The sequence below is a fragment of the Anolis sagrei genome, chromosome 4 (genome assembly GCF_037176765.1).
Source record: "Anolis sagrei isolate rAnoSag1 chromosome 4, rAnoSag1.mat, whole genome shotgun sequence".
Taxonomy (NCBI): domain Eukaryota; kingdom Metazoa; phylum Chordata; class Lepidosauria; order Squamata; family Dactyloidae; genus Anolis; species Anolis sagrei.
This window is the reverse complement of record NC_090024.1, coordinates 149,128,285-149,142,772: the sequence shown is the minus strand read 5'-3', so window position 1 is coordinate 149,142,772 and position 14,488 is coordinate 149,128,285. Positions and strand designations below refer to the sequence as shown.

The window sequence follows — 14,488 nt, the reverse complement described above, 5'->3', positions numbered from 1 at the left end:
TTGTTTTCCTCCAAACTAAGGATACCCAGTTCCTTCATCCGTTTCTCATAGGACCTGGTTTTTAAAACCTATGATCATTTTAGCCACCTTTTTCTAGACAGGTTCCAGCTTGCCAATATCTTATTTCTTTATTTATTTATTTATTTATTTATTTCATTTATATACCGCTTTTCTCAGCCCTTGGGCAACTCAAAGAGGTTAACAATAGCAAAATTCAATGCTCAACATCATAAAAAGAGTTAAAAAACAGTTAAAACAATATAATAAACAATCAGATAAACATAACTATAACATCTCATTAGCATCTCATAGGTAGAATCAAGATCCAATCTCATAATCCGTTGTTCCATATTCCTATATTCAATACACTAGTGTTGTCATTCTAGTCCATGTCCTTTTAACTCTACAAACATCTACTGTCCGAAGGCCTGGTCCCAAAGCCATGATTTTAATTTCTTTCTGAAAGCCAGGAGGGAGGGAGCAGATCTTACCTCATTTGGGAGTGTGTTCTATAGGCGAGGGGCCACTGCCGAGAAGACCCTGTCTCTTGTCCCTGCCAGACACGTTTGCGCAATTGACGGGAGTGAGAGCAGGGCCTCCCCGGATGATCTTAGATTACGAGATGGGATGTAGGGGTGGATGCGTTCGGACAAGTAAGCTGGGCCGGAACCATATAGAGCTTTATAGGTCAAAACCAGCACTTTGAATTGGGCTCGGAGATGGACTGGCAACCAGTGGAGCTGGCACAACAAGGGGGTGGTATGCTCCCTGTATGTTGCCCCAGTTAGTAATCTGGCTGCTGCCCATTAGACTAGATGAAGTTTCCGAACCGTCTTCAAAGGCAGCCCCATGTAGAGCGCATTGCAGTAATCTATTCGGGATGTAACCAGAGTGTGGACGACCGTGGTCAGATCAGACTTCCCAAGGTACAGGCGCAGCTGGTGCACGAGTTTTAACTGTGCAAAAGCTCCTCTGGCCACTGCCAAAACCTGGGGTTCCAGGCTCTTCCTTGAATTGTGGTGTCCAGTACTTGATGCAGTACACCAGGTGAGATGTGACCAAAGCAGAATAGAGTAGGGACTAGGAGTTCCCTCAATCTCTTCACTATAGTTCAATTCATGCAGCCTGGAATTGCATTGTCTTTTTTACATTCCACATCACATTTTGACTCATGTTCAGCTTGACTCCTAGATCCCTTTCACGTGTACTGTTATCAAACCAAATTGTCACCCATCATATATTTGCAAATTTCATTTTGATTGCCAAAGAGCAGTATTGTACAGTTCTCCTGTTGAAATTATTTATTAGTTTTGTCCCAGCTATCTTATCTGTTAAGGTCATTTTGGATTCCAGTGTTGTCTTCTAGGGTATTAGCTATCGCTTCCAATTTGGTTTTACCCAGGACCTCATACACATAAAGACTGGAGTGCAAGTTAAAACTATTTTCACAGGGGATTTTTTTAAAAAACTTTGTGTGCTTTTCCCTGCAGTTAGGAACATTTCATAGGCTTATAACATTACATATAACGTTTGACAGCATTATTTGTCATTCAACTGTATTTTTAATAATATTTTAAAATATAACATAATTGGGGGAAATCTAATAATAAAGTCCATCTACAGTAGATCTGTTAAATACATGGGAATTGTTAAGTTAATACTTATATAAATCCCATAAATAGCTCTGTTATAGTTGCGACTAACAACTGAATGTTAACCATAGCCTCTGAACTGATATCTATACATGTATTTTGATGCACATTTAATGCAAATGTTTGTGCTTTTTGCCCTCTTTCTTTGGCATCTTTCCCCTGATGAGTAAGTGTCCACCCTTTGTTTTCTAGCTTCATTTTGCACAACAGTGACATGTGTATCACATTGATTTTCTAATTAAACATATTTATTTTATTAATTTATTGCACACATTTATTTGTTTGCATAAAATAAGGTGAGCCCTCACTGGAATAGTCCATATTTTGCTACCCTGTTGCTTCAATCTTTTCCAATGATCCGCTGCACTGAAGAATGTGTCCGAAAATAGACCTGCGTAGGCAATGACAACGGAATGACATTTTTTTTTGTTACACAGTGCCACATTCAACAGAGCTGTTGAGTAACAAGAAGCACAAACAAGACACCAGCTTAGGAAGAGATGGGACATTGCAGTCATTTTGCAGCCATGTCTTCACTATGCTCCATCAAGCTAACAGCTGCACAACATGTCACATGATTTCCCATGGGAACTCTACTAGCTGTAGTATCTGGAACAGCCATACAACAGCTGGGGAAAACTCCACTAAGTGAAAAACCCAAGTGATCTACATTAAAAGTGCAAATCCACTGAATATGTTGAAATTCAGCATTTATTCACAAATGTCATTTCCATTCCATCTCTGATTGCCAGTATTTCGATGTTAAAGTTTAATAGCTCTGCTCTTTTCTGACATACTTTACAATTGCTAACATTTTCTTTTTCCTGCAGGAGGGCTAAACTGAAGTTGGTATACCTCCTTGTTTTCCCTGCTTGGTTTGACAAGGAATGAGGGGAGGACAATGTCGGATAAGCCAATCTCCTTAATTATAGCAATTGGTCTTTCTTTGGAAAATGGAAGTTCTTTTTACACAATCACAGTCTAAAGCATAACTTTAAAAAACCCAGTGTGAATTCCATACTTCTTCCAGAGAAACATCTAGACATAGAACATGCCTTTGTAGCTAGCTGTTAAGCCGCCCTATAATTAAAACATTGTTGCTTACTTTCCGTGCATGTTGCTATGGGATGTGGAAGAGCCAGGATATTCATTTTAACTACAACAATAACAACAAAGCCTTTTGAACAGGAAACACCAGTTAGAAAACTGAAACTAGTACCTAATCTATATTGACATGTCATTGTTTTTTAATAAGCAACTTTAACTATTCAGTAAAAGATGAAGTACTAGGTGGTAACCTCTGTCTTCACCTGAAACCCTTTTTACTGACAATTGTTGCTCCTTTAACCTTTGACAACCCAAACAGTGCTGAATAATGTCCAGCCCATGGGATAGATTTGGGCTGGATCTACACTGTTATATAATGCAGTTTGAACTGCATAGAAATGCACTATATGGGTCTACACTGACTGTATAATGCAGTTCAAACTGCATTATATAGTAGTATAGATTCAGATTTTTTTGGAGGTCTCCTCATCTGGTCAGCAAGGTTCTAGGTGGATGTCTGTTTGCAATGCCTCTCCTTCTCCCTTCTTCCTTTTTTGGGATTAAGCTAGATATTTTTGGCAGAGCTGTTTCCTAAAATGGTGAATGATATTGGTTTGACATTACACATGATTTCCTTTACCTACTTTTCATGTTTTGACTAGTGTCAGCAGTATGGTTCCTTCCATATTTTATGTAAAATGTTAATATATGTATATTAGCTATGAGTAAATTGGATGATAGCTCTTATCATGCTTGTAACCATATGTTTGTATGGCATATGTTTGTAAATTGGGGTTGATGGAAGTGGAATGCAGTTTATCTCATTAACTTGGAATTGTTTATCCTGGTCTGGGAGGTTTATGGTATGAGACTTGGTATGAAAAGGGAAGAGGGATAACTCATGAGATATTTTGATTGACACATGGAGGAATAATTCCCATAAAGAGGGAATGTTGTTAATTGAAAAAATAGGATTCAAAGCCTGAATAAAATTGAATTGCTTTACCTATAAACACACTGTTTATAGTGTTTTTATAGTGTTCAGTTTTAACAACAACATTTTCTGTTGAACTAAGATCACATCTTTTTTCTTAAAAGTGTTCAGTTTTAACAACATATAGTGTTCAGTTTTAACAACAACATTTTCTGTTGTACTAAGATCACATCTTTTTTCTTAAATTATATTTCTAGACTTTTGAGATTTTTTAAAAAATTCTGAACAGTTTGCCTAACTGTTCATTAGAAAGTCAACATAATTGGATTCAGCCCAGAATATCTAAATTTCTCCATTAATTTCTTCCATTAATTTCTTAATTTGTAAGTGTGGTTTTTGAGGCACATATCTTTATTTTGAAGTGAAAAGGTGATGTTAATAATTGGGAATACATATTTACCTTAATGTCTGAGTTGATGACCTGATGGAGGGAATTTGTTTTATCTGAGCATAGAGAAAATAGAAATGACCTCCATCACAGAAAGGGGGGGGGGCAGAAGAAATTGCCCATGGAAGAAAAGAGATATATACGTTTGAAGTTAGACAAATATGTATAGGCATGTGAAAGAGAGACAATGGCACTGCCCTATTTCGTGGTCTCCCCTGGCAAAGACTTGGTTATGCAGCCGTTGTCTGGCATCTTGAGAGACAATTCAGCCCTTTTATCAAGAAAGGTCATACAATCCTAAATTAAACATTTCATGAAATATTGGGTGGTAAGGATCTTTCAATAAATACATTGTTATAGTAATTTCTGGTATGTGGAAGTGATCCCTAACCACCACCAACCCCTCCCCCCACCCCAATAGGGAGCAATGGAGGAAACTCTCTGCAGCAGCAATTGCAACAACAGCTATATGGCAGAAAACAAGTTGGAAGAGCACAGCACAACCATGAATCTCTTTTAATTATATCCAACAACAAACTGGATATAAGAAGTGAACCCTCAAGAGAACACGAACAACGCCATGGAAGAGTCAAGAGGAAGTATAGTTGCTAAGCCTTCCAGAGGAGCTAAAAGAGTGCATGAAATGGTCAGATGGAACAACCATGCCTGGTGGAATTAAACCTTCTCTGCATCACCAAGGCATCCACCAATGTTGTGGACATACTCCAGAGGTGAGTGTCCCTTGTCCCCTGGAAGGAGGCCCTGAGTACTGTAAGGAAACTCTCACCTGTGCAGTTCTTTAGCTTGGGAAAGCTACCATTTTTGTCTACTTCAATTATGTCTGCCCTTCTCCAAAATTGTATTCTTCTAATTATAGCAATTTTTACCTCTTCCCCCGAACCCATCCTTCAGTAATCACAAAAGAGCTTGAAAGAGAAATGGGTTTGTTCTTTACAAGGTTATTTGTTTGCATAAAAAATAAAAAACAGGCATTTTACCTGCTGTTTCTTATCACATCCACATCTCAGTAAGGAGAAGACAGCCTGTGTGCCAAGTGCCACATACTTGCCAGAAGGCTGAGAAAGAGAGGAAGCAAATCCAGCAACAGCTAAGACACTTTCTGGTTTTCTGTTCCTTTCTCCATACTGCAGTACAAAATTAAGAGACATTGGTATGTCATCCAGATGCCCTTGCTCATGAGCTTAGGGGAGGAGTAGCGGTAATAATTGGTGACAAGGACAAAGAGGACAAGTATTGCAGAGGCTGAGTTGATAACCAAGCTGATATTTGCTGACCTCTGGCACTATTAGATGTTCAAGAATCCGCTGAAGTCTGGGCCAGGAATTCAAAGGGACAAAATATTCACAGAGGTAGTGTGATCATAATATAGAAGCTGATTTTTATCAATTGATTTGAAAACGAGGAAAATGAAGAGCAAGCACAATACGATGAAGTAGTAAGTTACAAGTCAGATACTTACTTGTAGCCAGTTCCTGGGTCTCCCTGCACCCCCAGCCATGAAGCAGCAGCAAAGTTACATCTCAAATGCAACTGGTGTAACAATTAACAATTTCTAGTTACTTTTGACTAGTGGCAGCTCATGGCTTTCATGTAGTGGGGCCATCATGTGACTTCATCACACTAGGGAATGAATCCACTTTAAATCCGGTTTCTGCCTCCTGCAGAATCCCAGGGTTTGTAATTTAATGAGGCTCTTTTCTTAAACTACAAACCCCAGAATTCTACAGTGTCAGCATTTAATATGAGTAGCACGCAGACTGACTCTAGCTGAGTTGGAGGAAGCAAAGACACATCCATCCATTTATTCCTTTTTGCAGAGGCAATCAATCATTTTATTTTATCATTACTTACTGACTCAAAGGGATGGCTGGCTGTGGCTGGCTTCCCCAGTCACTCGTTTATGGCAATCAGACAAAAGTAAAATGATTGGTTTTTAAGCAGTTTATGTTCTCTTGGCTTTGCAAAAGTTGCTTATTGCTTTGCTGTCTTCTTTAAACACCTTTGTAGATTCAATCAGTTTATTTTATATTTAGACGAAGACTGCTACAGACAGCTATTTTGGGTCCTTCCAGCATTTTGGCTAATGAGCAGCCAGGCAGTGTGGGAAATGTAGTTTAACAGCAGGGCCAGGCAGTGTGGGAAATGTAGTTTAACAGCAGGGGGCATGGCCTTCACAAACGACAGTTAAAGATGGCTGTGATTAGCCACATCCACCTCATCCCTCCTTGCATTGCTAGCAGAAAACATGAGATTTTAAAAGTTTTTAGGCTTTATCAAAGTTGCTTAATGGTTGTGAAAATTAAAATAACCTTGAGAGACATTTGAACAGGGAAAAAAGGTAAGTGGTTCAATTTTGGATACCTCCCCCCCCCCACCCTTCCTGAATGGTTCAAAACTGCATTGTAAGTCCAAATGTGTAAGTTTTTTTCCAACTTTCAGGCTTTTCAGAACGAACCTATCCAATAGGGCTGGGCGGTTTCATTTCGTTAATTCGTAATTCGTTAAAAATTCGTTATTTTTTTGTTAACGAAGCGATAACGAACCATTCTGGAGCACCTTAAAAACGAAATGAATTTTTCAATTCATTTCGTAAATGCTTCGTATTTCGTTATGTATTCGTTTCGTTATTGGTTTGAGGTCATTTCATTATTATTTCCGCATGTCTGGGGCAAGTTTTATAGTTCTTTTTTGTTTAATTAGTGAAAAAAATTATAATATCACACCAACAGTCAACAACAGAGGGAGAGGGAAGCTTCAGAAGTTCCCCCTGTCCCATTTGGAGGTTTTTTAGCGTATTGCGCGGTCGCGTCTGCCATTAACGAATCGATTCGTTATTGTTTCGTTATTGTTTTGTAATTTTTTTTACCATTTACGAAATTTCATAAATATCGAACTTTTAAAAAAAAATCGGAATTCTTTTAAATATCGAAACGCAAAAAACCCCAAAAAACGAATCGATTTTAGAAACAAATTTTTCCTTTGTTACCCAGGCCTACTATCCAATCCTAGGTTGCCTGGTGGGAACCATGAATGGTGCAACATTTCTGCATATCATTGTAAGGGGTATATATGTATTGTCTGTAGATTAAAAGAATGAGCTTAGGCATGGTTATGAGATGAATAAACAGTTTATATTTTAAATTCTGCCATCAATAATATTCCTCTATCTATGAAGTACCAAGAAGTCCAAGGCATTGTATCACTCTAAACAGTTTTCTTAGAAATCATCTTTTTTATTATTGTCCTGGGGGGCTTTCTCTCATTAAGTGACCACTGTCCAGAATTAATTGTGTGTATAGTACAACCCATGATGCTATGGCTTTGAGCCAATCACTCATGCTCTCAAAATGTATATAAATATGAAGAGTAAATGTACTGTTGCTGATATTGTTAGAGTGGTATTGAGAAGGACATAGTTGAAAGGACTTGAGTTGTAAAATAAGGGGAAATGAGCTTCTCTTGACTTCACTGCATACCAAAAGGTCACAGTACTAAGCTGGATGTACAAACCAATCATTTTTATCATCTCTGCCAACTAAAAGCATTGGCTCTCCAAGGAACAAAACTAGAGAATCCCCCAAAGTAACCTTTACACTTCCAGACAAAATAACAATCCAATTTCCCTCTGTGAAACAATTTGGACAAAATGAGGGCCAACTTCTAATGGTTAAGAAATAAGAGCTATGCATATATAAATTAAACTCAAAAGCAAATTATATTTCTAAAATGAAAAGTGATTGGATAATATATACAAATATTGGCTTTCCTCTTTCTTTTCTGCTCCCTTCCTTTTTTTCTCATTCCTTCTTTTGTTTAACTATATCTCTTCTGAAACAGTGTCTCAAAATCTGAAGCGGTTGTTTCAAACTGGTGATTTCTGGCCTTTATTTCCTACCCGTCACCTTCTTTTATCCTCTCCAAAAGTGTAACTCACAAATATGGACAGATGGTAGCTGCAGCAACTAATTCCGGTCCCAAGCCCAGGGAGTGATAAATAAAAGGAAGGAAGTGGGCCTGTGACATAGGTGTCAGAACCAGCAAGGCCAAAGATGAGAAGTGTTCTTCCAATGTTTCCACTGAATGGTTGCTCAAACTGCACCATAAAAGCTCATTTCTAGAGCAATCTTCCTTTTGAAGCCTCCAGAGCACTGCTGTTTACTTTGCATTTCAATGGAATATTCCTATAGAAGCTTCTCAGATTTGCACTATTAGAAATAGAAAGAATGGGTAAATTTACTTCTTCCCAACTCAGGCATATAAGTAAATACAGGTTGCATTGAGCAAACATTAATATCAAGGGCCATCTCAAGAAATGTTGCTGCTCCAAGCAAACAATGAGTTGCGAAGAGTTTCCAATACATTTCTAGCTGCCAATAAATTTCTATTTTGAATTCAAACCCATGGTAATGACATTTGAAGCTTTAAATGGCTTGGGATCTTGATATTTGATGGAACTCTGACAGAACTCTCTGCCTCTTTATGCCTGCCTGAGAATGGAGATCTATTGGAGGGGCCTTCCTCTGTGTCCCATCAATTGTGTCCCATCAATAGGAGAAATCCAGTGTGGAAGAATATGGGAGAGGACCTTTTCTGCAGTGGCACTTCCTCCTGGAAGCCTGATTGTTGCCAGACTTGGAACATTTTGCTTGGGACAGAATATGTGGGGCCAGAGCTGGGACAACCTCGATGACATCCCAGCTTTTCTTTTAAAGCCTTGAGGCAAACAATCCATCACCCTTTTAGCTAACTAGTTCTATAGAAAACCTTTCCCTGCAATACAATCAAAATCTCCCTTTATGAATTGACCCCAGGTGTAGTCCAAGTGGAACATAGAAGATCCTTCCAGTATGATTTTGAAATTGGCAGGGTGTAGTTTATAGCTGTGTGCCTTCAAATTGTTTCCTAAGGCACCCCTAAGATAATTCCATCATGAGATTTTCTTGCCATTGCCTCCTTTTGACCTGCAATTGTGTGACTTGCCCAAGGCCACACACTGGACTTCTGTGCTGATTGAAGATGTAAAATTTGCTCTCTTAGACACCAGTAACCAAAATGTCAACTCTCTTATTTTAGTTTACTTCAGTTTTTTTAAAAGCCAAACCACCTTCCTACTATTGTTAAAATAAAGCCAGTAGAACAACAGAACATTTCCATGAAAGTAAGTTGGCAGCTAAGGTGTTAAAAAGGCCACTTGAAATGTGTGAGCTGTGAACTAAGAAGAAACAAATGTTGACACCCAAGAATAAATACTTAAAGAAAATGAATCTCCAGAAACATGGCTGGATGAGTAATAAATTGACATAAAAAAACAACTCCAGAAAAGCCATAAATATAAACACACCATATTTAAAAATGTTAGTGGCAGTTTGATGATAAAAACCCTTCTCTGTGCCATATAATAACCACTATAAATGAATCATGAGAACAAGAACTGACTAGTATAATTTATGCACAAGTGTTAGAAAGAAGGAAGGTTATAGAACAGACAATGCTGTGATATGCAAGAGCTTCATGTTTGTAGGTTGCTAATGAGATTCTCCCTTCCCTAATTTACAGCTTTGTTGAATAATGAAAACAGAAATGTGAATTGGAAAAAGATAAGAAGACAAATATTTTTCAAAGAAACAACAGTGTTGGAAATGGTTTTTCCCCCCACAGCAAACCTTGAACTTGAAAGAAGAGAATGCTACACACATTATGCGTTTTATGAAGGTTGCTTATTTTTTGGCCTTAAATCTGCCATGGATTTCAGCTGCAGTTGTGTAAAGACGTATAAAAATGTTTACTTACCTGGATCTAAGCTGCTGGGGAGAGAGGATGAAGGTAGTCAGACTAGTGATTACACAAGAGAGACAATCTGACACATGACAAGTCATTGGCTTCTAAATGTGGGGCCAGATGCAACTGTCTGAACCCACTGTAGTGCCATGTTGGCATTCACATGGTCCAGCTGTGTAGAGACTGTGTTGGTCCCTAACTCTCTGTGTCACAGTTGCCACTGCTTCCAGCCAACCATAATGCTCCAGCCAAGCTTCTGGCCATTACAGGCATCCCAATCTGACATCAGTAGAGGTGCTTGCATGACCAGCAAGAATGGAGGGAAGTGATCTCCCCTTCTTTTTACTGATCACGTGGATTCCTTTGCTGATGTCTAGGAATTCAAATGGAGCTCTCTGGCTCACTGGAAATGGCAGCAGTTGCAATATGGGCATGATCCAGCTCCTTTCCCTATGCTGATGAGCATAGGTGATGGTACTGAAGTCCAGTCTGGACAGCAGATCTGTCTGAAATGGACCAGGTATCACTGTCAAGACTGTCTTGAAGCCATGGGTTAGTTTCCAGCATGTTCTAGAGTATCCGCTGATTTTGCCTCAAGTGGAGCAATGTCAGTTTAACTGTAAAAAAACTAATATTCACAGGAAGTCGGTAAACCTTGTACAAATAGTGAGAAATGGAATTGAGGTGGGGGTCAGGTTTCCTTACTCACATAGACACATCCAAACTCTTGTCACTAGTGTCTTTTGAGGAATGCAGAGATTTGGTCCACACTATCTGGCAGCTGTTGCATTTCCAAACAATCCTCTTGTGTATGGAATCCTAGCTCTTTGCACAATGTTGTTAAAATAGATCACTACTGATGCTTTATGCTTTCCTGTGCTACACAAGGGAAAGGAAGAGTAAAACTCCAGCTAAATCAGCAAGCATAGATCTGATAGATGTCAGAGTGTCTTAAGCATATGCTATTATTTGCAGAAATACACCATTTATAGGCCTTGTCAAAATATTTAATGTTTAATTAGACTGCAGTTCTATAGTCACGGGAAAGTCTTCGGATGAGCCAAAAGATGCTTTGGTTGTTTCAGGGTGGAAAGGAGGATCAGAAAGGGAGATCAGACTTCAAAAATTCCCTCACAGCTGCCGTGGGAAGCCTCCACTGTCCTGTCAACATTAGTAATGGCAAAAGCTAGTACTTATTTATTTATTTATTTACGACATTTATATGCCGCCCTTCTCACCCCGAAGGGGACTCAGAGCGGCTTACAAGTCATAAGTACATACAACATACTACATAATACATAACTAGCATAGTACTATTACATCATTCATAACACTAGTACTACATAATATTACATTATTGCTAGGGGAGGGGCGCTGATGTCACAGGGGACAAGATGGCAATGTCCTCCCGGCTCCCCTTCTACAGTTGTTGAGGAAGGTCTGGACACACAACCCCCAAATTATTTCTAACCTTCTCAAACTTACTTCCCTAAACCAACAGCAATTCTACACTATTCCTGGAGCTGGCATTGGTTAATTAAATTCCATTGGAATCAATGGGGTAAGTTTGAAAGTGGAAATGCATGGCTCACAAAGGGAGGAAACCCTCACTGCTTTCCACTTTGCTGCACTGAGTCTAGCAGCACTTTTAAATCCGGCAAATCCTCAACCATAGTTTCTCTTCTTTCTATTCGTGGGACTTGACTGGTAAGAAGAGGGTTCATAATTTTGCAAATGCTACACAAATTCATGGGATTTGACTGGTAAGAAGAAGGTTTGTAATTCTGTAAATATTACAAAAAAATCATGGTAGATATATTTTTGAGATTTAAAAAATCAATGGAACACATTTCAGCATTTAACCATGTGAATTATTAGTCATTTTTTTAAAAAATCTTAATATTTTCTTTTTAGGAAAAATATATTCTCTGTTTGAATGATAGAACAGGCAGAAAAAAGTGGCCCCTCCCATATAAAAAGTTTTAATTGACTAATCTACTGATAAATTAATGAAAGCCTGTAATGTTTATTTTTTATCAGTTTAGTCTTACAGTATTACAAAACATTGGCTATGAAATAATTTAACTTCAGCATTATTATAAAGTTTTTTTATAAATACCAAAATTAAATTATAAATAAAAAAGAAAGATGAAAAATCCTATTATTATTTTATTACCTAAATTGGAGATTTTTTACATATTTAAAATACTGCTATTTGATATCCAAATTACATGGCATTTTAAAAACACACATCATATATATGCAGAAAATCATTAAGGTTTTTTCTTTTTCTTACTCATTGTCCAGTTTGAACAACAAACTACCATAGTTTAGAATGACAAGAAAGAACATACACCAGTCTGTATCTCACATACTGCCTTCATCTTCTGGTGTGACCAGAAGTTTAGAAGCTTTTGTTTGTGTTTCTCATAAATGTCATGTTATTTTGTCCAAATACAACCATACAAAATTGTAAAAGTTGGAAAAGTTAAGCAATCCTACTCTTTGCCTTGCACCAATACACAACTAAGGTATCCCTGAAAGGTGGACATCAACCTCTGTTTAATAACCTCCAATGAAAGAGAGTTTCCACCCTCTGATCAGTTTATTCCACTCTCAAATAGCACTTACTGTCAGAAATTTTCCTTTATGTCTTTTCTTGCTATTTGAATCCATGAAAAACTAGTTAATTTTGACTATGCTAAGAAACCAGGCTCAGACATAATTTAAGAAGATTGCGTTCCCAAAGAAACTGTCATTAATATAGAATTTGAATATAATTTTAAACTCTGGTGAAGTTAAGATGCTAAGGTTTTTAACTTAAATTTCATGGAGAAGAGGAAAATTAGAGAACAGGGATGGAGTGTGTATAAACCACAAATTCATTCTTGTCGTGCTAAACCAAAGGTTGTGGTGCCAGGTTTTCTTTTCTGAGGCTGAAAAGAAAGAACCATCTTCATAAAATAGCCAGGAAAACTCTCCCCTAGTTCCTACAGAAAGATCTGTATCATTTATTTTCAGAATATCAAAACCCCAACATTAGGAGAGGGGAAAGGCTGGCAACAGTTGGTGTATAGGAAAGGCTTTGGAACTAGAACCAGGCTTTGGATGCAGTGAACCCACCAACAAAGGGGGAAATTTAAATTAGTCCTGAAGAATAAAAATATGCCACCCTCATTCCTTGCTTTCTTCCACTCATGGGGTTCATATCGAAAAGAATCTGGATATCTCAGACATTCCACTTTTTGGAGACCTCTAAGGAACAAGGCAAGCTTTCTCAATCTCTGTTATATCTGAACTTGGTGTCTTCCTCTTTTCAGTAATTCAGATGCAACCCAGATACCTGAGACTTTAATACATTTCTTTTCAACATGCCATTGCATCTTAGTTATATGGGATAATTGGATTTGATCTTCTATATATATAATTCTTTGGCAAGTGTCAATATCAAGGAGGGAAGATGGATCCTTGTAAGAAGAAGTCAAGTCTGATCTTCGGATTGTTCTTCCAAGGAAATGTCGGATGTTGCTTGAGATGACAAGAAGGACTCCCAGTTAGCTAGGCACTTAGTAGAAAATGGGAAAAATTAAGATTAGTTTTCATAAACTGATAAAGATACTCCAACATGCATGTCATTTAGTAACAGAAATAATGTTTATGACTCATTAATATTTATCTATTTATTTAAATATTTATTTATTATATTTATTATATTTATATACCGACTTTCTCAGCCCGCAGGCGACTCAGAGCGGTTTACAGTTGGCAACAATTCAATGCCCCCAAAATCATAAAATACAATTTAAAACATTAACATAAATAGAAAACCATAGCAAGATCAATAATAACATATATCATTGGTGTCTCCTTGTTAAAAACATTGTCCAGTCACATCGTCCAGTCGTTCTATTTTCCTATGTCTAATACAATGCATTTGCAAACGCTTGCTCAAAAAGCTTTTTGACTTTTTTTCGGAATGTTAAAAGGGAAGGGACCAATCTGATATCCCTAGGGAGCGTGTTCCACAGCCAAGGGGCCACCATTGAGAAGGCCCTATCTCTCGTCCCCACCAGATATATTTGTGATGAAGGTGGGTTTGAGAGCAGGGCCTCCCCAGACAATCTTAAAGTCCTGGAAGGTTCATAAGGAGAGATGTGTTAGGACAGGTAAGTTGGGCCAGAACTGTTTAGGGCTTTATAGGCTAAAGCCAGCACTTTGAATTGTGCCCAGTAGCAAACTGGCAGCCAATGGAGCTGGCACAGCAGAGGAGTTGTATGCTCCCTGAGCACTGCTCCTGTTAGCAATCTGGCTGCCATCCGTTGGACCATTTGAAGCTTCTGGTCAGTCTTCAAAGGCAACCCCACATAGAGTGCATTGCAATAGTCTATACGGGATGTAACCAGAGCATGGACTACTGTGGTCAAGTCAGATTTCCCAAGGATTCTAAACATTCACTTCTGGTACAAACATTCATAGGATGGATATGTAAATATCCAAGATTTTTTTCTCCAACAGGAAGAGAAGATTTACTATTTCTAATTATGGCATAAATGTATGTTCATTTAATAACAAAAGCACAAATCTGCAGTTCTATGTTGGCAAGTAGTT

The 14,488-nt window shown here is 38.1% G+C and overlaps 1 protein-coding gene across 1 annotated transcript in view; it reads right to left on the bottom strand.

Annotated features, from left to right (window-relative positions):
* Positions 1 to 12,036: 12,036 nt before the first annotated feature.
* The window catches only part of SNX7 (sorting nexin 7), a 54,512-nt gene continuing 52,060 nt past the window's right edge, over positions 12,037 to 14,488 (bottom strand). The window contains exon 9 of the mRNA XM_060773943.2: positions 12,037 to 13,445. Within this exon, the coding sequence (XP_060629926.2) occupies positions 13,362 to 13,445 (84 nt within the window). The 3' untranslated portion in view covers positions 12,037 to 13,361. The remainder of the gene's footprint in view (positions 13,446 to 14,488) is intronic.